The 19,600-nt window shown below is 47.4% G+C and overlaps 1 protein-coding gene across 1 annotated transcript in view; it reads left to right on the forward strand.

The window, feature by feature from the left end:
* LMBRD1 (LMBR1 domain containing 1) overlaps positions 1–19,600 on the forward strand; it is a 358,364-nt gene that overhangs the window by 166,531 nt on the left and 172,233 nt on the right. The window contains exon 8 of the mRNA XM_061568975.1: positions 15,008–15,133. Coding sequence (XP_061424959.1) covers positions 15,008–15,133 — 126 coding nt within the window. The remainder of the gene's footprint in view (positions 1–15,007; positions 15,134–19,600) is intronic.

Here is a 19,600-nt window from a genome sequence, read left to right on the forward strand (position 1 = left end):
AATCCACACGATCACGGGGGAGAACATGCAAACTCCAAATATACAGGCAATCAGGGTCGGGATCAAACCCATGACCGTTTGCATACCAGGAGAGGGAGTTAACATCTTGCGCTTTGTCTTCAAAATAAGAGATGGCCGTTGTATAGTTGCCCCCTGGGAGATGATCAGAATCGACCCCTGACCTGGACACGATCGGCTCGACACCTCCAATTGCGAGTGGAGCACCCTGATCACAGTGACGCCCGGACAAGTAAACTTTAACGGACATATACGGAGTTAAACTCCGCTTATCTTGCAGCGATCATGATCGTCATCATCATCATCCCGTCATTGCTATTATCAACAACACCATCACATCGCCGTCATTATCATTGTCATCTATGGTTCAGAATAATAGATGAAGGACTCCGTGTGCTGTCACCAAAGCTCTTGTTCTGGCGATGCCGCGATATGCCTCCCTGATCTCTTGGCTCCACCAATGCAGCGATCATCCTCCACGTGCCGCCCCGTGCAGCGCAACTGCTGCACATGCACACAGCGGTGAGTGTGGTCACACATGGCGTGAAACCACGCTGGAGCCCAGCAGGACGCAGCCCAGCCACAGCACGCTGACCTTATTATCGTCATGAATCTATCATCATCATCACCACCAACTTCACTACTACCATCATCATCATGACGATGACTATCAATCTGCATCAGCATTATTAATTACTTCGTCATGATTTCCATGAAATCACAGCAGCAGTATAACGGCCATCACTTCTTCTCAGTACTGTCGTGTTTGGATTCATAGCTAATCGGATTCTTCCAAGATACATATTATGATTCTGATACATGCGGATAACCAGAGCAATTTTCTACCACTCTTTGGCGGCGACTCTTACTCACAGAATATCTGCGGTTAATAGGAGAAATCTTATCTACGGATATCAGGAGTTTCTGCTCATTGATTGTGGCCGCGTGTAGCAGTGGTTGCGGCTTTGGATAAGCAGAACTCTGCCATGCACTGCGATCGTGGCTCGTGGCAGCGATCGATCCGTGATTCATTCACAACGCCTCCTCTTGCGCCCACAACCGAGGCCCATTTTGCATATCGTGTTTGCGGGGGGGGGGGGGCGAGTTTGCCGATGGATAGTGGAGTAGCCTTGGCATCGACGCTTCCTTGCGGAGATCCTCTCCCGCCTCTCCCTTCACAATGCCTCGCCTTTCTGAGCCAGCTGATTTATTGTAGCGGGGGCACGCGGAGTCGGACCGAGGACACTCGCCCACAATGCATGGGCTATCGGCAGGAAGGCCTTGCAAAGGGATAAATGCTTGTGCACCTTTATTAACCGAATACTGGGGTTGGCGTTTTCCGGCGAGCGTGGTTATCCCGTGTTTGCGCTCCCAAGGCTGACCCAGGGATGCGGAATTGGCCAGATTCATGACGTCCAATCGATCTGCCTCGGAGGTTGCATCGTCGCTCGGCGGGTAGCCCAGCTGCTTGGCGCAAACGAGCCCGACCCCACTCTCCCCGATTCGAGTGCATGGGTGTACGTCCTATTTAATGATTTTGGTGAGTGTGAGCGTGCGTGTGCATGTGTTCATGCGTGTGCATGTGTTCATGCGTGTGCACTTGCGGAGGTGTGTGTACAGTTACAGTTTTGGAAGGGGGGGAAAGCCTTTTTACACGAAACATTATTTTTGTCTCTCTGCTGTACATGGGGATGTTGCAGCCACTCTTCGCAGCTAATCTCCCCGCAGCTAATCTCTCCGCCGTGTCTGGTAATGAGTGTTACGATATTCATAGCCTTTGGTGAGGAAAGCTTCGCGGAGTTTCCAGATTTTGTTGTTGAGGCTGGTGCCAACCATCGTTGGATATCCAGTCGTGCTTTTGCTTGTGGAAAGAGACCAAAGGAGCAGGAGGAAATGCGGGCAATCATCTGTCCTGAGATTGAGTGTTGCCACTCAGCCTCCCCCCACCGCCCCCCACTCCTCCCCCACACACACAGATGGGTTTTCTCCGGTCACTACGGTTTCCTCTTACACACTCGTTCATTGATTTGGCCAAATATCCCAATGTAGGATCACAGAGCTTGGGCAACTGTTGGCACCGATTCTCGCTGCATTCCCTTACTTGCCTGTGGTTTCCCATGACTGAATTATTCTCTCTCTCTGTTTCTCGTAGAGTGAATGAAGATTGTGCTCGTAGACAAATTTGAAGGCGATTAATCGTGGTGCTTTGTAAAAAAAAAATGGTATCTTCGCAAGTTTCTACAGACCACTTTCCCCACGGCCTTGCCAGAACCACCAGGGGTCCTCGGACCACGGATTGGGAGTCAGCGAACTCGAGCAAAGTGGAGCGCGGGGGGGGGGTCTCATTCCCCCAGAGATTTCTCATCCACGGTGTGGTGCGCACGCTTGGCTGGCAGATTGGGCAGGGAGTCGAGTTGTGGGACGGGTCACCGGAGCATTAGAGGGTTAAACGACTGCGCCATTGCCTAATGATGTTCTGCTCCGGCCAGCCAGCGGGACAGCGAGAGAATGGCCCATCCCGAACCCGCCAGAGAATGCGTCACACTTATTTCCCCGCGTTGCGGAATGCCCCCGACCGAATGTGGCGTGTGCCAAGTGGCGTTGTTCTGCAGGTCACTGCCTTCCGGCGATAATAAATAAATAGATATATTAGTCGCTTTGAATTAGATTACACGGCAAGCGTCCGAGACAGTTTAAATATCTACTACTCAAAAAACAAGATTTAGAAAAGGGAGGACATTTAAGCAGTGTGTGGTTTTTGTGCACTGCAAAGTAAAACATTTTTCGGAGAGTGATTTTAGAATGAGACCACGTTTTTCACATCCATCGAGGCCATGCGCAGCGCGTGAGCAATCCGTGTCGCGTTGCGTGTGGGTGGTGCATGCGCGCGTGTGTGTAAGCGTGTGCGCTGTAGATATGCGCTCTGCATGAAATACGCGTCTGTATTTTATGTACGTCATACGTTAGTGTTTTAAAATGTTACTTGATATCAAGATATCAAAACATGTTAAACTATTGAGATTTTGCACGATATTTTATATAACATTCAGTCTTTTAATGTAACTGTTGCTCTATATTTTCACATGCCATCGAGTGTAATTTTGGCTTGTTTCATAACTTATTGTAGATTTGATCAGGTTGGGCACAACCGCATAATTCTTAATTTGGAATATTATTGAACTTGAAAGTTATTGACTTTTTAAAAATGTAATTTTAGAGAGCTATTGCATACTGTGTTATGCAAAACGTTGTCTGTACTGGCGCACGATGGCAGCAGCAGCAGCAATGTGCGCAGGAACTCAATATCGAGGTCTGCTGGCCACAATGAGAGGGCTTCAAGAGAGAGAATGTGTGTGGTTTTGCTGTACTGTGTTTTTGTTGAAGGAGCACAGACTACAGTGGCTTACTTATACGGTCCACAGTTTGGGTTCATGGCCACAGTCTCTTCTGGTCTCCGTGTATCTCTATGAGTCTCTATGTGTGCCTGAGTCCCTATGGGTTTATTATATATTCCATAGGGAACCCTTCAATAAAACGCCACCTCTCACAGTGACTTCCTTACTTATGTGGAGACATGTGCAGGGGTTGGCATAATTCACGTTGCAACCGAACGCGCAACTCATGCACCTACAACATTATGAGCATGAAAACAACATCGATCAATGGCTGTTGTTTAATCACCTTATTGTTTGTTAAATTGATCAAAGCAGGTGGGGGTTTTTTGGAGAACTCTATCTGGTGAAATAAAAACAGCACTACAAACGCAATTAGCGTGACGATTTTTACATCCGCGTGAAATGTGCCGGCAATGCGCAAATTTTTTTTGTCGTATTTATTTTTAGGGGTAGCAAAACAGCGCTTGCTTAAAAGGGAGGCATCATCTTCCAGTTGTTGAACGCTGCTGAGATTTATGACCGCGCAAAACCCCATTGTGCAGCGGTTACCCGCTCGCACGGCGTAAAACTCCTCCCGGTGAAATAACGCCGGCCGGAGCCATTAAAATTAGAGACGGCCCCATCCGCCACCCACCCCCGCCTCTCCCCTCCATCCCTCCCTCCCTCTCCCCTCCATCCCTCCCTCCCTCCCTCTCCCCTCCATCCCTCCCTCCCTCTCCCCTCCCTCCCTCTCCCCTCCATCCCTCCCTCTCCCCTCCATCCCTCCCTCTCCCCTCCATCCCTCCTCCCTCTCCCCTCCATCCCTCCCTCCCTCTCCCCTCCATCCCTCCCTCCCTCTCCCCTCCCTCCCTCCCTCTCCCCTCCATCCCTCCCTCCCTCTCCCCTCCATCCCTCCCTCCCTCTCCCCTCCATCCCTCCTCCCTCTCCCCTCCATCCCTCCCTCTCCCCTCCATCCCTCCCTCCCTCTCCCCTCCCTCCCTCCCTCTCCATCCCTCCCTCCCTCTCCCCTCCATCCCTCCCTCCCTCTCCCCTCCATCCCTCCCTCCCCTCCCCTCCATCCCTCCCTCCCTCTCCCCTCCATCCCTCCCTCCCTCTCCCCCTCCCTCCCTCCCTCTCCCCTCCCTCCCTCCCTCTCCATCCCTCCCTCCCTCCTCCCCCTCCATCCCTCCTCCCTCCTCTCCATCCCTCCCTCCCCTCCCCCCTCCCTCCCTCCTCCCCCCCATCCTCATCCCTCCCTCTCCCCTCCTCCCTCCCTCTCCATCCCTCCCTCCCTCTCCCCTCCATCCCTCCCTCCCTCTCCCCTCCATCCCTCCCTCCCTCTCCCTCCATCCCTCCCTCCCTCTCCTCCATCCCCCTCCCTCTCCCCTCCATCCCCCTCCCTCTCCCCATCTCCATCCTCCCTCCCTCTCCATCCCTCCCTCCCTCCCTTTCCCATCGCCGTCGCGCATCTCGGGGCCTACTCAGTAAATTACAAACGGCAACTCGCATCGGAGTGGCGCATTAAGCAGGCAGCCCGAGGGAATGACACCCAGAGGAAAATTACTTTCCCTTTCATCCGAACAACACGACGCAGACGCAAGCGTCGTCATTAAGACTTAAGCCGAGGGCGGGGTGGGGGCGCCCCCCCCTCCCCACACTGTCTACATTTAACAGCCTCCTGCACTTAAAGGGGGGGGAGGCTCGGGGCGCTTTGGAGAATTAATAAAGGGGGCCTGCGTGTTTGTGCAGCACCTGCGACGCGACGTCACTCCGTGTGCCCTCTCTGCACACCTCCCTTACCCCCCCCCCTCTCCCCCGGCCGTGGAGTGAGAAGAGAGAGACGTGGGGGGAGTAAGCGACGCGACGTCTTCGGAAGGCCAAATGGTTAAAGCGGTGCCGGGAAATTGGCGTTGGGAATAATCGTTGGGTTGTCTGGAGATTATCCTTTGTTGCTTTATTTGTTTTGAACACAGAAGCTCTCCCGAGTTTTAAACGCTTTTTTTGTTCAAAGGCAATTTTGCAGGCACCCGATTTGTGTTTTTTTTCTTCCGTAAGAACCATTTACGTGCTAATCAAAGAGAATAACAATGGAGGTTGGCTGGTACTGTGTATATATATTGACTTTTGTTTTGAAGAGCATTAATTGTAACCTCTTTTTCTTCACATTTTTGCAAGTCTTTTTCTTTATTTAGGGGATCAAAAAGTATCTATGAAGGCATGTAATTGCATTAAATAAAGGACTTATAAACATCGATCATCTTCTTGGCTCTTTCGGTAAAGTCACGTAGAAGGGAAGTAATTATGTTTTATTTTTATTATTTTATTACTTCCCTTTCTACGTGACTTTACCGAAAGAACCAAGAAGACTTATAAACAATCAACTATTGTCATGTATTCACGGTGCAGCAATTTGGCCAATGATAGTTCTTTGCGAAGGGAAACACTGCTCTGTTCCATGCTAAAATGAAATTGTAACCACGTCGCAAATTGTATAATAATGCACGTGTTCTCAAGTTAAATCCTGCTCACACGGGCACGTGACGCACCAATCTCCATTTACGCCTCTAATCCAGATGTAGAAATTACAATTTTTTATGGCCAGCTCCAGCATCTCCATGACACAACTACCGCAATGTTGATTTCACACGAATTGGCTAAAAGAGAGGTGGCTTAGAGACGGCAGTACAGCATCTGACGTTTGAATCTGTCCGTGTGGTGCTTCACGTACTCCACACTTCTCCCATAGGCTGTCTCAATAGGACCGGTCAAACATCCCAGTCTGGGACCCACCCGATAAACAGTCTTGAGACTCGGCAAGCCTTTCCCGTGTAAATAATTGGCGTTATTATCTCATCAAACCCCATGGGATGGTGGCCCGAGTCAACCCCTCGCCAAGATTTGACACTCTGTAACCGTCGTGCGGACTGCGCGCCGAGCGCTTGACAGCAGTACACAAAGCGCATGCGGTCGTTTTTCCCTTTTTGTTGTGCAGACGCGAGCTGTTACGGCCGCTTTCTACGGAAACAACACTCTCCAGCAGGCTTCGCCCGGGATAATTGCGAGTCTGCAAATTGTGCCGTTGCAGGCGTCGTGTAGTGATGCGCGCCATCGATTTCCGCAAGCACGCGCCGGCACGGGCTTAGAGGCACCTGTCGTGGGTGTCGGCGTCTCGGTGGAAGTCCCTGTGAATCCCCCCCCCCCATCAGCCGCCACCCCGCGCACGTGCGATTAAAGCCGCTCGTGTACGGAGAGGGGGGCTCCCTTTGTGCCACGCTTGTCTGTGGCGCGAGCTTTGGGCCCCTTGTTCGTAGCGGAGAGGTAGATGTTTACAAGTGCCTGGCCTTTGAAGGCATCTCCGTGTTTTGTTGTGGTTCCAGGAAGAAGGGGTGAAGGTGGTGTTGGAGAGGAGGGAGGTGGAAGGGGGAAGGCGGTTGGGTTTTGAGGCCTTGGTGGACGTTTGGTAGGGGCGTAACGATGCATTAGATCGTCGATTGAAATAAATTCTTATGTTCGCGATGTATTTTGGGCTGCCACCAGTCCAGGTTTGACATCTGTGTTTGGGGTGGATTGAATTGATTTGTGCTGAGATCCAGTATCGGTATTGTGTTGGACTTTATTTCAGTAGACGGCACGGTTTTGATGATAGACCTGTAGGCTCGCTGAGGCATGTGTTGAGGCTGTGGAAACCATCGAATCGTGCACCGGATCATGCATGCGGGAATCAATCAAGAGTCACGATATTATAATTCATTCACATGACCTCTCTAGCAGCTGTAGTTGCTGTGACCTCATATTGTCTGGGAAATGTGTTTTATTTATATATAATAATCTTTTCAGTCCTGTGATTTAGTGAGTAAAAAAGGCACACACAGTAGAATTCAGGGCCCATGACTATGGACACGGGTTCACTGTTAAAGCTTGATGCTCGCAGTGACAAACGAAGGCCACCTTTAGAACCCTTCGTGTGTGTGTTGCTGATGAACGCAGCATTTCGACCAGTTATGCTTTATCCCCAACGCCCCGAGTCTTGCGTTGAGCCAGATTTCTGAGCAGTGCAGAGTAAGCGCGCTCTGCGCTGCGATGAAAAATACAAAGCGGCCCTCGGAAAACGGGAGACGGTTTAACGGACCTTTAACCGGGCGGCTTGCCACCTCCCGCTGACCGCATCGCGGAGGCGTTGGCGTGCCCCCCCCCCCCACCGCCGTCTTACGCTGCGTCGCACGGTGCGAGCTTCCCCGTGTGTTTCTGCCCGGTTCCTCGTGCGTGGAGCCGGGGCGAGGCCTGATAAAAAAAAACTCCCATTTTTTTTCTGCGGCATGGATCGTGCCGCTCAGCGACTGTCGGGGCAGCGGGGTTTTTCTTGTTGTGGTTGTACGGAGCTTTGATGAACGATGGGTGCTTCGTGAAGTTGGCACTAAATCGTCCCAGCATCAGCTCTTCTGATATTTACTCATTAAAGCTGAGGAATCCCTTTAGGCAATTCTCAAATATTTGTAATTAATTAACCGATTTGGTTCAGTGACGATGGAGGAGATTGTTCGCTGTTTGGGGCGTTAAGAGCCAACGCAACAGGGCTGCTGTCTCGAAATGTATTACTGAGGCCTTGAAACATTTTAAATGCGTAGTTTATCAAAAGCCAATGATGGTCATCCTGTGGAGAGACTTTCTCCCTCCATCATAATGTGGAATTTCCGGCACTGGCTTAAGGCTGCTAATAAAAATGAGCACTGCCTCTGTTCTGAATTGAATTGGGGGGGGAGATGCTTTGACATTTTAGTCGATGTACTCATTTTAATTTGGACAGTGTAAGCAGCAGTTGCTCGCAGGGTATAATGTCAATGACTGTAGAACGCCATGTGCGCCTTTGTCATCGTTCTAATTTCATCTTCTGATAAATGTGCCCGGAGCTAAATGACAATAAAAATAAGCGGCATCCCATTCCTCTCTGGATATCCAGACTTTCCGTCGTGATGATGAGCATCATGTGCGGTCTCGCCCGATTAAATTAAGGACTCGTATTAAATTGAATCTCTTGTTTCCATAACAAGGACAGCGGTGTCTTCATGTTTAAACCCACAAGAGCTTCGCTGGGTACCACTACCTACTTTAACCACCATTCTGCTTTGAGATGGACAGATCAATGACCTCTCTAGGATTGTATAGGGTTCCATTGGCAACAGAAGTCGTTTTTTTCAAGTGAGACCAGGTTCGTCAAGGCAGTTCTACAAAATAACAACAGACTAAGTTGCAACATCTAACAATGAAAAAAATAAATTCGAATGAAAATAAAATAGTAACATGCGTCGAATGCACATTTAATGTTCAGTGTCATACACAAAATATTATATTTGATTACATTAATATATTTGAGAGAATCCATTTTGTGGGAAGTCAGCACTGATTAGCCTGTGGAAAGGCTGAGCATTGCCATAGAAATGTGGAATGACCACCAACTGGTTCAGGGCCGGTTAAATTTCGATTTAAAGCTTTCGTGACTGCAGGGATTCATCTTCTTGGTTCTTTTGGTAAAGTCACGTAGAAGGGAAGTAATAAAATAATTTTAAAAAACATAATAAAATAATTCTCACGACGTTTCAGCCACAACGCAAGCAGCCGTTCTCAGGTGAAAACCAGGTCTGTCGGGGATACTTCCCTTCTACGTGACTTTACAGAAAGAACCAAGAAGATGGTTCAGGGCCACCAGTGGAGTTGAGCTCCACCGAGATCCTCGTTTGAGCAGTGGACACCTTGACGTGCGAATCTGAGAAGAAATGCGATACGCACAAATGGGTTAACGTCGTGTGAAGTATGAAAATCATCCACCGCCTACGGTGTCGCGTAGCTCACTGTGATCAGTCGTAGATTTCTCTTTGCGATGCTCCCCTCCGTTGTGAGCTGGATGGTAGTGGAACAAAAAAAAAAGATCCACTGCCGTTCCAGTCTTTGTGAGTAATTTCCTCACCTGTGCGTAAACACAGGCCTCGTCTGGGGATTATAATGGACACATTTCTCTCTTGCGCTGTCTGTGCTCGCAGATTGATGGTGATCAAATAAAATAAATGTCCTTGGTATCCGAAGGACTTGCAAGAGCGCGCGGATCGTTTGGTGTCAGAACATCGGCGCTAATTAATATCTCGGCGAAGCAATTAAGATGCGGATTTTAGGGTGTCACGACGTTTTGCGTGGCATTCACATTTTTTCGCGTCTTTGCTTTGCACGACACAAACAGCTCCTGCAGAGGGAACGTCGCACAAAGTTTGTATTTAGGAGAATAGATGCCAATGGCCATGGCCGGATTCCATCCTGTGAGAAAATAACGTCCACAATTACCGTCGATTCCTCCGTCACGCTGTGCGGAGAGCGATTTGCCACATGGCTGTCGTCTGAGCCGTGGCTCTCAGAGTTGGCGAGGATGAATTAATTGTGAAAACAAATGAATCCATAATAAATTGACAAGGGTCTGCTGCTGCACTGCATTATGTACGGATTCATTTTCTTAATGATTAATTCGAGTTTTTTTACAGGTGTGCTCGCTAACACCACTTGCCTCGAAAAGCTGTTTGGGCTACAAGGGGGATCTTTGTCTTTTTATGCGGGTGATGGCTGGCTGTTGTGGCGCCTTGTGTGAGTGCATTCTGTGGACTTTAAAAGAAAAACCAAGCAAAAATCCAGAACATTTTATTGTTTGTTAAGCATTTCCAGTGTTCCATTTGCACTGGAGTGGGGAATTTCTGTAGCATAAAGGGATTTTCCATAGATCTAGCAGGGATGACTTTAAGCCATCCCTCCAGTGAATCAGCCTTCACCGTGATATAGACTCGCACAGGCGGTCCATTTTTTCTTATTTTTCGCTGCTGTTGTGAAATATTGCTGGCTCGGTCGTGCCGGGAAGCTCCATCTAATGTGTCCTGCTGTGCGGGTGTGGTTAATAATTTATTGCAAGCCTACAGACACTCCGCGTAGGGTCCTCAGCTCAAGTTCTTGTGGCAATTTTGTCGCTTTTGCCAGTGACAAATCCATTTTTGTTGATATTATTTGTTGCACCGGTGCATCTACGTATATGGCAGACATGTGTTTTGTAGCCGCACGTTTGTACGGAAAGTTAAGAACCGAATGTGTTGATTCGTCGTTTAATATTGATTCTGAAGCTGGCGATACGCGTGAGAGTCAACGTTTTTAGCGAGAGTCGTATTTGTCGTACGTCATGAGGTTTCTCGTCACCGCTGCGGCCACTGGAGGCCGCCGCATTCCCCACCGTGCAAAGCAAAACAAAAAGAATCGAGTCTTAAATTTAATCTGTGATCCAGAATCATGACAGCTGATCAAATCGCCAGGACGGTTTATAGTTCTGCCCTTGCAGAACGGTGCTTATGGCCTACATGCGTACACGTGTAAAAGCCTGTTCCATTTTTAGTCTGTACGGTATATTTGTGTGCATATGTGTATTGGGGATGTAATTCCGATTTAGGATCCATACGAAAAATCTAAAGATCAGACCCTAATTTTGGAATTTCGAGCATTAACATTTTTTGGTTATGTTTCAGGTTGATCATAAAAACAACGGACGTGATGTCACCACTTCTGAGCTTTTCCCGCCAATAGCGGTGTCACCGTGGTTAGCACGGGTACACAATAATCCGAATATCGTAAAAAGTTCCGAAATTGTCGTTAAAAATCCCCAAATCTGAAATCCGAATGTTTTAAAGTGTTCTGAGCCCTGTCACGGGCACCTTGGCGAGGTCCCTGCCACTGTGTGGCATGTCGCAGCTGTTGCCAATTTCGCGTGTGTGCGAGTCGCCAAACTGATCAAAAGCAATGTGGGAAAATCACCTCGCTATTTTGGTGAATGGCAGCTGCTGTTGTGTGTATGGGCCACCTATCCGGGCACAAGCAATGTGGTTTGACTAGCCTTGCGAAAGTGTCACCTCTGCTTAGTAGCAAATGCTGACTTGCTGATATGTGTACGGGGAGTAATGTATTTGTGCCTCTTCAGTGCACTGCGCTACAATTGCAGAAAATAATATACAGCTCCTTGTCAGTCCAGTACTGGATGAAGGTCTCCCCACGCCGTGTCGGTCGCGAGGGTTGATTGACCATACTTCGCCATGCTGGTCGGTGCGGGTTGGGGAATGTAGCTGGCACGGGGCGGTGTTCAGATATCACTCTTCTCTGATGTGAGACGTGGCCAGGAATCGAACTGAGGCCACCAGGCTCGCAGCTCTGTCAGCGCTACACATGCGTCCCGAAAACTAGGTCAATTCCTCTTCATGCCCAACATCATTGCCCTAATTGGTATCAGAATCTGTCCACGGTCTCCCCCAAGGTTTGGTCAGTCTATAATTAGTCCATCGTTCTTTGTGTCAACATTAACACTGGGAAGACAAAAGTGGGCAGGTTTGCTGCTACTGCTGCTGCTGCTGCCCACAACTCCATTTTGTGTGCCATGCTAGGCGAAATACATTTTCCGTAACAGCTCTGGCCACAACCGTCTCTCTGGCTAATTGGAGGATCTCTGTCTCTGTGAGTGGATGTGTGTGTGTGTAGCGGTTAGCGCGCTGCGCTATGAACCTGGCGACCCGGGTTCGATTCCCGCTCCGATTCCCGCTCACGGCCAACACCAGTGACGATTTTCTGAACCGGTCCCGGGCCTCCCCTAGGTCGACTAAGCCTCAAATGAGTACCTGGTGCGATGTGTAAACATCGCCACTAGGGAGACAAAGGCGGCCGGGCGTGGTGTTGGCCACCCACCCCCTCGTGTGCCGTGCCGGCCTTCATAGGTGCTCGCTAGCAGCACTTGCCCCAACAGTCTGTTAAGGCTATACGGGGGATCTTTGTCTTTGTATTATATATTGCATGTCAAAATTAACCTGTTCCCCAACACATATTGGGTGTTGCTTCTGTCTTAAAACAATGTATTTCCCTTCATCAGTCCACTGCTGGACCAAGAGCATCTGCTCAATCAAGATTGAGCATATTGTAAAGCAATGCTTAAATTATTTATGGATGTGTTTATGCGCCAATGTGACCTACACTTCTCAGCCGTTAAAACAAACAAGATGCTGCATAATGGGAACATCTCGCACCTTACATGCACCACGTTTTTGTAACCACCGTCCAATTTAAAGCGTTCGGCCATGCTGTTCACCTCATCGTGCCCTTTACCAGCTCAGAATTGTCAGTCACAGTGAAGCAACGTTTGATTAAAGTTTTAAAAACCACAGGGCTTAATATCGCACTACTGTACAGCATTCCCTCGTTATTCATGCACTTGCTAAACGTGAGTTTGGATATCCGTGAATTGCATCTGGAACTCTACACGGATGCATCGAGAGAGAGAGCGATAGAGAAATCAAGTGATGAGAGCGAATGTGATGCTAGAAAGTGATCAGATAAAGTGATTAGAGATCAAGTGGTGAGAGATAAAGTGATTAGAGATGAAGCAATTGGAGAGAAAATGATGGGATAGAGTGATAGAGTGAGATACCTTCTCGAATCTTTAGATGCATCTGCAAATATAGGCAAATATCATTATCCGTGAAATTTGCTATTCATATTTATCGCAAAAAACGAGGGAAAACTGCATGTCCATTTGAAATGGTTAAATCTATCATGCATTGTGTCTTCAGTTGCTATTTCAGACCGGCGCCTTGCCCCTTTGCATCTTTAGAATATCCATGGCGAATTTGTTTTGTCAGTGTCCACGCAAACACAGCCAGCTCAGACGATACAAATAAAATGTCACTACTTTTATTAAATAATTATCATTGCGGTGAGGGGAGAGGGGGAGAGGAGTGCAACTTTTAAAAGCAGAGAGAAAGCCCTCAGGAAAATCATGCAATGTTTTTAAATTAATGGATTACGCCCATCGCTCGTTCCTGCCAAAAGTCCTGAGGTATACCTTAGAAATCTTAGAAATAAGTACGTGAACAGATTTTAAAGTAAAATTAGCATGCAGTTATGAGGGACAACTTTACCTCAAAAAGTCTAAAGAAGTGTGATTTTGTTAAATTTAAATCGTGTACATGAAGACGATCTTTATGCGGCCGTCTTTGGAACTGACTTTTTGTGTTTAGTTTGTTGTCCTGGCCCCACACCTCGGATTAGCACGGTTAGCTACGTACGGTGCGAAAGAAGTTCAACATACATACAGCATGATGAAGAAAAGGAGAGATTGATGATTCACAATTCACAAATGGTAGCCCTTAGAGAGGGGTGAGACGAAATTCTAAAATCCACGGAGCTGACATGGACACAGACGGCATCGGGAGCCTTTCATCCAGCAGTGGATAGAATATGGTTGCAAATGATGATGGTGATGATACGACATTGCCGGGTGCATTTGGTGATCGTTCTTCATTTTATGTTGACTGGTTTGCACGCCCGTTCATCGTCTGTGTTGTGAGCGTGTTAACGTGCGTGTGTACGTGCGTGTGTACGTGCGTGTGTACGTGCGTGTGTACGTGCGTGTGTATGTGCGTGTGTACGTGCGTGTGTACACTTCACGTGGCCTCAAGGTGCACATGGCCTGGCACAAGCGTCGTGGTGACGTCACCGCCACTTAGTGGCGAATGACGGTTGTTGTGTACGTGGGGAGCGGTAGTGTAGCGGTTAGCGCGCTGCACTACGAGCTTGGCGACCTGGGTTCGATTCCCGCTCACGGCAAACACCAGTGACGATAATCTGAACCGGTCCTGGGCCTTCCCTAGGTCGACTCAGCCTCAAATGAGTACATGGTGCGGTGTGTAAACATCGCCGCTAGGGAGACAAAGGCGGTCGGGCGTGGTGCTGGCCACCCACCCCCTCGCGTACCGTTCCGGCCTTCATAGGTGCTCGCTAACAGCACTTGACCCTACAGTCTGTTAAGGCTATATGGGGGATCTTTGTATGTGCGTGTACGTGCGTGTTAACGAGCGTGTGTACGTGCGTGTGTACGTGCGTGTGCTCGCTCCGTCTGTGACCATGCACCTGTGCATCTGAATCCGCGTGTGCCTCGCCTCCAGAGATACCCTTCAAACACTCCGTGTGAACCCACATCATGTAAACATGTGGCTCACCACTGCCAACAAAATCTCTTTTGTTCCAGTTCGCGTCATAGATTAAGTACGCCACTGTGCGTCACATTGCATTGCATTTACAAGCATGATTCCATTTGCACAAGCCCTGCGCGTTAATTGCCCTGTTAAGACACACCGCATGTTTGTCGTGTACTATGACGATCGCTCATTCAGCTGGTGAGTTCCACTCATGGGACCCTTTGGGGAACACCCACCCGCGTCTGCTTGCATCATCACGTTAACGTATTGTGCATCGCTAAATCTTATAATTGTGGAGCCGTCCTATCAAGTGTTCTTTCGGACCAGTGATACATTTTGCTGCTCGGTGCGTCCGATCCAACATATGGGCCCTACACTGTTATTCATGATGCCCATTGTCCCGGTGGAGTTTTTTGAACAAACAAGCCAGCTGCCATTCTATCTTTCAGAGGTGTGCGTGGCCACTATGCCACTGCCAAAAACTGAACGTTCCCTGCATTGTAATTTACTCTGTAGCACGTTCACCTGTTTTCCTGTGTGTGTGTGGTTTTCCCCCCCCCCCCCCCCTTCTATTTTCAAAAGGCGTACGGCATGTCGGCGCTGCCAGTGAACCTCATTAAAGGGAAGAAAAATGCAGAGTACGAGCTCCTGCAAAACGCCGACGTCATCGATGAGGTGGAGCAGCAAATTGAAAGCATCCGAGCTAAGGTCGGTACACGTCTGGTGCATCGGTTGTCTTGACAGCTTGGATCGCTGTGGGGCCAATAGGCAGCGGCGACATTGTCCATTGCTTCTGACTGTTAACCGAGTTGTGCATCCAATATTTTTGAATAGTTTTTTTTTACGTGGATTTGTTCCAGGTTTCCATTTTCAAAGGAGACGCGGTGGTAGTGGTTCAGTTGGTAGGAGAATTGAAACTGTGTGGCTCATTCAAGTCGTCAGCCCCTGAAATCTGCCACCACATTGACGAATTAAATACGTAAGTCAAAGTGTCTCCCTGATCAAACAGCAAACAAGGGTTGGGTCGTGATCATCCTTATCCGTGGCCTTGAGACAGTTTTTGGAAATTCCATGAAAATATTTGTTTCTATATTCTTTGGTTTTTTCAGTAAAATCACGTCGGTACAAAATAAATTAAATCACGACGTTTCGGACGCAACACAAGTGCCCGTCATCACTTGTGTTGCGCCCGAAACGTCGTGATTTATTTTATTTTCTACCCACGTGACTTTACCGAAAGAACCAAAGAGTATGGATTCCTGCAGTCACGAAAACTTCAAATCTAGAGTATTTGTTTCTACAAAGGGTAATATTCAACAACTACCATCTCCTGGCTACCTTACGAGCGCCAACCTGGCAGTGTCTTGAGACAGCACAGCTGATGTCCTGGGTTCAAGCCCTTGAGTCACATAAGTCAGGCAACGAATGCTGCTGCTGCTGCTGCTTCTGGTTGGGGAGCAGCCAGTTTGATTGTCAGTTCCGTCTTTCGATGATTGGCTGTGAATGAACGAATTAAAAACAATTTAAATTGGCGCGTACGTGCAGTCAACTCTGGCAGTTACGCACGCAAGGGAGTGAGTGGAAATTGACCTGCCACTTATTGATCGATAGATAGATTTAGGATATATATATTTTATTTTTTGTTAAGGAGGAAAAGTGGCGGTAGCTTGGGTTATACAATGTACTGCGGCACGCTCCTGAGACGGCACCAAATATCTCACTTCCGCGAAACGGTTTTCCCTTCTTGACATGACCCGGTTAAGAAAAAAATGCCGTCACTTTAAATAGCGAATGCAAAAAACTCACAACGCTCAAATTGGTGTTTTATCAGTCACATCAGTCATGCTAAGCTTTTTTGAGAGTATCAAAGATGGACATTGCTCAATGGAAATTGCTAGCTAGTTCCCAAATTCCCCGAACCCCTGAATTGCACCCATGTGTTAATGCCTGTGGCAGGTCAAAGCTTTAGTCCAGCAGGTTAATCTTTTGAGTGAATGATTTTGTTTCTTTCCACCCCTGTGTGCACTGTGTTTTATGATGATTAGCACACGCGTTACAACATTTCAGCTTCACACAATTCATCATAAAATAGATAGCCTTGCCGCATGGAAGTTCAGTTGCCATTATCAAATCTGGCTTACGCTACCACTGACCAATAACCGTTATTTTTCATACCCTGATATCACTGGCCAAAGCATAAGTGTGTCAGTAGTAATAGTGAATAACAGCCTATGTACTTGTTTTCCTGCCAGGGAGAGGAAAATAATGTCTTAATGTTTTGGCTGAATGGCCTTGTTATGGAAGCTTTGGTACAGAGTGAGAGTCTTGAATATGCACAGAAATATGGCTAGGATTTTACGAATACTGGTCACGTGTGCGAGGTAGGCTGCCAGGAACGATGATGGTGGTGGGTGGTTAGGTGTGTGACAAATTGATGTGGCGATGTTACCACCCTCTCTGAATCATGCCAAGTCTTGAGAGTGTCCGCCCGTACGCGTGGGGAGCCAGGAGTGAATTGTTTAGCGCACTGCGCCGCGATCTTGGTTCTCTGGGTTCGATTTCCGTTTGTTCACAGGGTTTTTTTACATTTAGAAATATGCGATTAGAGTATTTGGTTGCTGCTTTAAATTTCCACGCGATAAGCCACTTCGTTGAGCTATCATTTGTGGCCAGGTCGCTCCTGAAAAAGAGCTATATATGCTAAGTGGGCCTTACCTAGTAAAATAAAAAATAGTTTGTTTCTACTAATGCCTATCTGCGAAACTACCATTGCATGGTAGTATCACGTAAGACTACCATTGTATTACATTACAAGCTTCCGTGATATACGTGGCTGTCAACCACGTCAAGGGTGAGGCTTCTGTAAGTGGCCTCATGGGGAACCTGTGTATCCAGTCGATTGTTTGCCCTCAAATAATAGTACGCATCTACTCACTGCGGATCCCCTTGAAATGGCAGGGTCATCATTGTTTTGGCCAGAGGTCAAATGTTATTCTCACTAACCTGACCTCTGAGACTTGAAATGCGTGTGTTTTGTCCGCACGCTTATCTGATTAGTATTTATTTATTTTGTGCTTGTGCTCCGCTGAGGACGCAGTCCCTAAATTCGTAATTTTGTCACACTAATAGGTATATCTGCCAAAACTTTATTTTGGCTTATAGGTCAGGTTTTTTCCCCCACCAAAGCTGTTATCATGAACACAATTAAAATGTGCATTTACATAACATATTCTATAATTGAGTAATGTGTTAGTATTGAGGCCTGTGCCATGGATTCTTGACTTGTTTTCCAGCAAACGAAGATGTGTTTTTCCGAGGCTTCTAATCCAGCCAGTGCGTGTATAGTAAGGCCACATGGCAGGCTGCGGTTTTTGTCCTATTGTTTGGACGCAAGTGTGTGTGTGTGTGTGCTGGCCTGGCACAGGCAACGTGGTGACGTCACCATCACTTCATGGCGAATGGTGTGTACTGGTTTTGGTGTGCTGCAAGTCAATATAAACATGTTTCTGCTTTATACTGTAACTGATAAGTATACAGGGAACTCATGAAATAAACTACAACGAAACAATGTTACATAGCTATTTTGTAAGAAGCGACCTGGCCGCAAATGATAGCTCAACGAAGTGGCTTATCACGTGAAAATGTATAGCAGTCAAATTCTATAAATGCAGGTTAATTCTAAATGTAGGAGGGGAAAACTGGAGGACCCGGAGAAAAATCCGCACGATCACAGGGAGAAAATGCAAACTCCAGTTGTACAGGCGTCAGGGTCGGGATAGAACCCACGACCTCCAGACAAGGTAGTTAACCTTCTTGGTTCTTTCGGTAAAGTCACGTAGAAGGGAAGTAATAAAATAATAAAAATAAAACATAATAAAATAAAATAATTCTCACGACGTTTCGGCTACAACGCAAGCAGCCGTCTTCTTCACCTTGCGTTGTAGCCGAAACGTCGTGAGAATTATTTTATTTTATTATGTTTTATTTTTATTATTTTATTACTTCCCTTCTACGTGACTTTACCGAAAGAACCAAGAAGATGAATCCCTGCAGTCACGAAAGCTTTAAATCGAAATTGAAGGTAGTTAACATCTCGCCACCGGTGCCACCCCTCATTGCTTCTTAAAGCTGTGCACTTCATGTTGGCCGTTTACCTTACATTTTTCAGTAAACTGCCGATTGCAAACGGTCGGTAAAATCCGCCGTGTTTGTCACGTGATTCTGCGTGGCAGTTTATCACGGTGATATCGACCAGTTCTCCACTGGGACCCCTAAACCTGCGAGGACAAATTCAAAGTCAAGAGGTCATCAAAAGCAAACGACGTTTATGCCACCATACATCGCCTTCTCCTCGGTCTGCCCGCCAGATCCTGCAGCTTTTGAACATATTCTTGGTTCTTTCGGTAAAGTCATGTAGAAGGAAAATAATAAAATCATCAAAATAAAGCAATAAAATTCTCACGACGTTTCGATTGCAATACAAGCAATCATTATCAGGTGTGAAAACCACAGCAATATGATGATTGCTTGTGTTGCAATCGAAACGTCGTGAGAATCTTATTGTTTTATTTATTATTATTTTATTATTTCCCTTCTACGTGACTTTACCGAAAGAACCAAGAATATGAATCCCTACAGTCACGAAAGCTGTAAATCGAAGCTTTTGAACAGTTTGATGAACAACGTCCTTGGTCTGCTGGAACCGCGGGCTTTCGTGAACTGGCACTTGTTTAGCCGTGAGTGCCTGTTAATGTTGGCCGTAGCCTCCTGTTCTGGAAATGTCTTTCGCTCGTTTACAAATGAGGATATTCCATTATACGCATCAGTTTCTCACGAAGGCTGCAGCTGACATTAAACCAGTTTCCTCTGAACACCAACTCAAGACTGTGCCCGCGCGTAGCTTTCCATGACACCCATACATACATGACCAAAAGCGTTTTAATTCTGAGCACAGGCAATGCAGAAGAATAATGATGTTGCAGAAAAACATTTTCATTTCGTATGGAGAACATTATTGAGTGTGACGGGGTTCTGGCACTGTTAGCTTCCAATTTGTTGTACGTTATGTTCCACGTCAACTCGCGCTTGTTAACATTTAAATATTAATTGTACATCAGGAATGCGTTTGATTAATGGGCTCCTTAATAGGGTTGCCCTTTTCAGTTGCACTGGTAG

Source organism: Lethenteron reissneri, chromosome 42, assembly GCF_015708825.2.
Source record: "Lethenteron reissneri isolate LAM-NWPU_2019-01 chromosome 42, ASM1570882v1, whole genome shotgun sequence".
NCBI lineage: Eukaryota > Metazoa > Chordata > Hyperoartia > Petromyzontiformes > Petromyzontidae > Lethenteron > Lethenteron reissneri.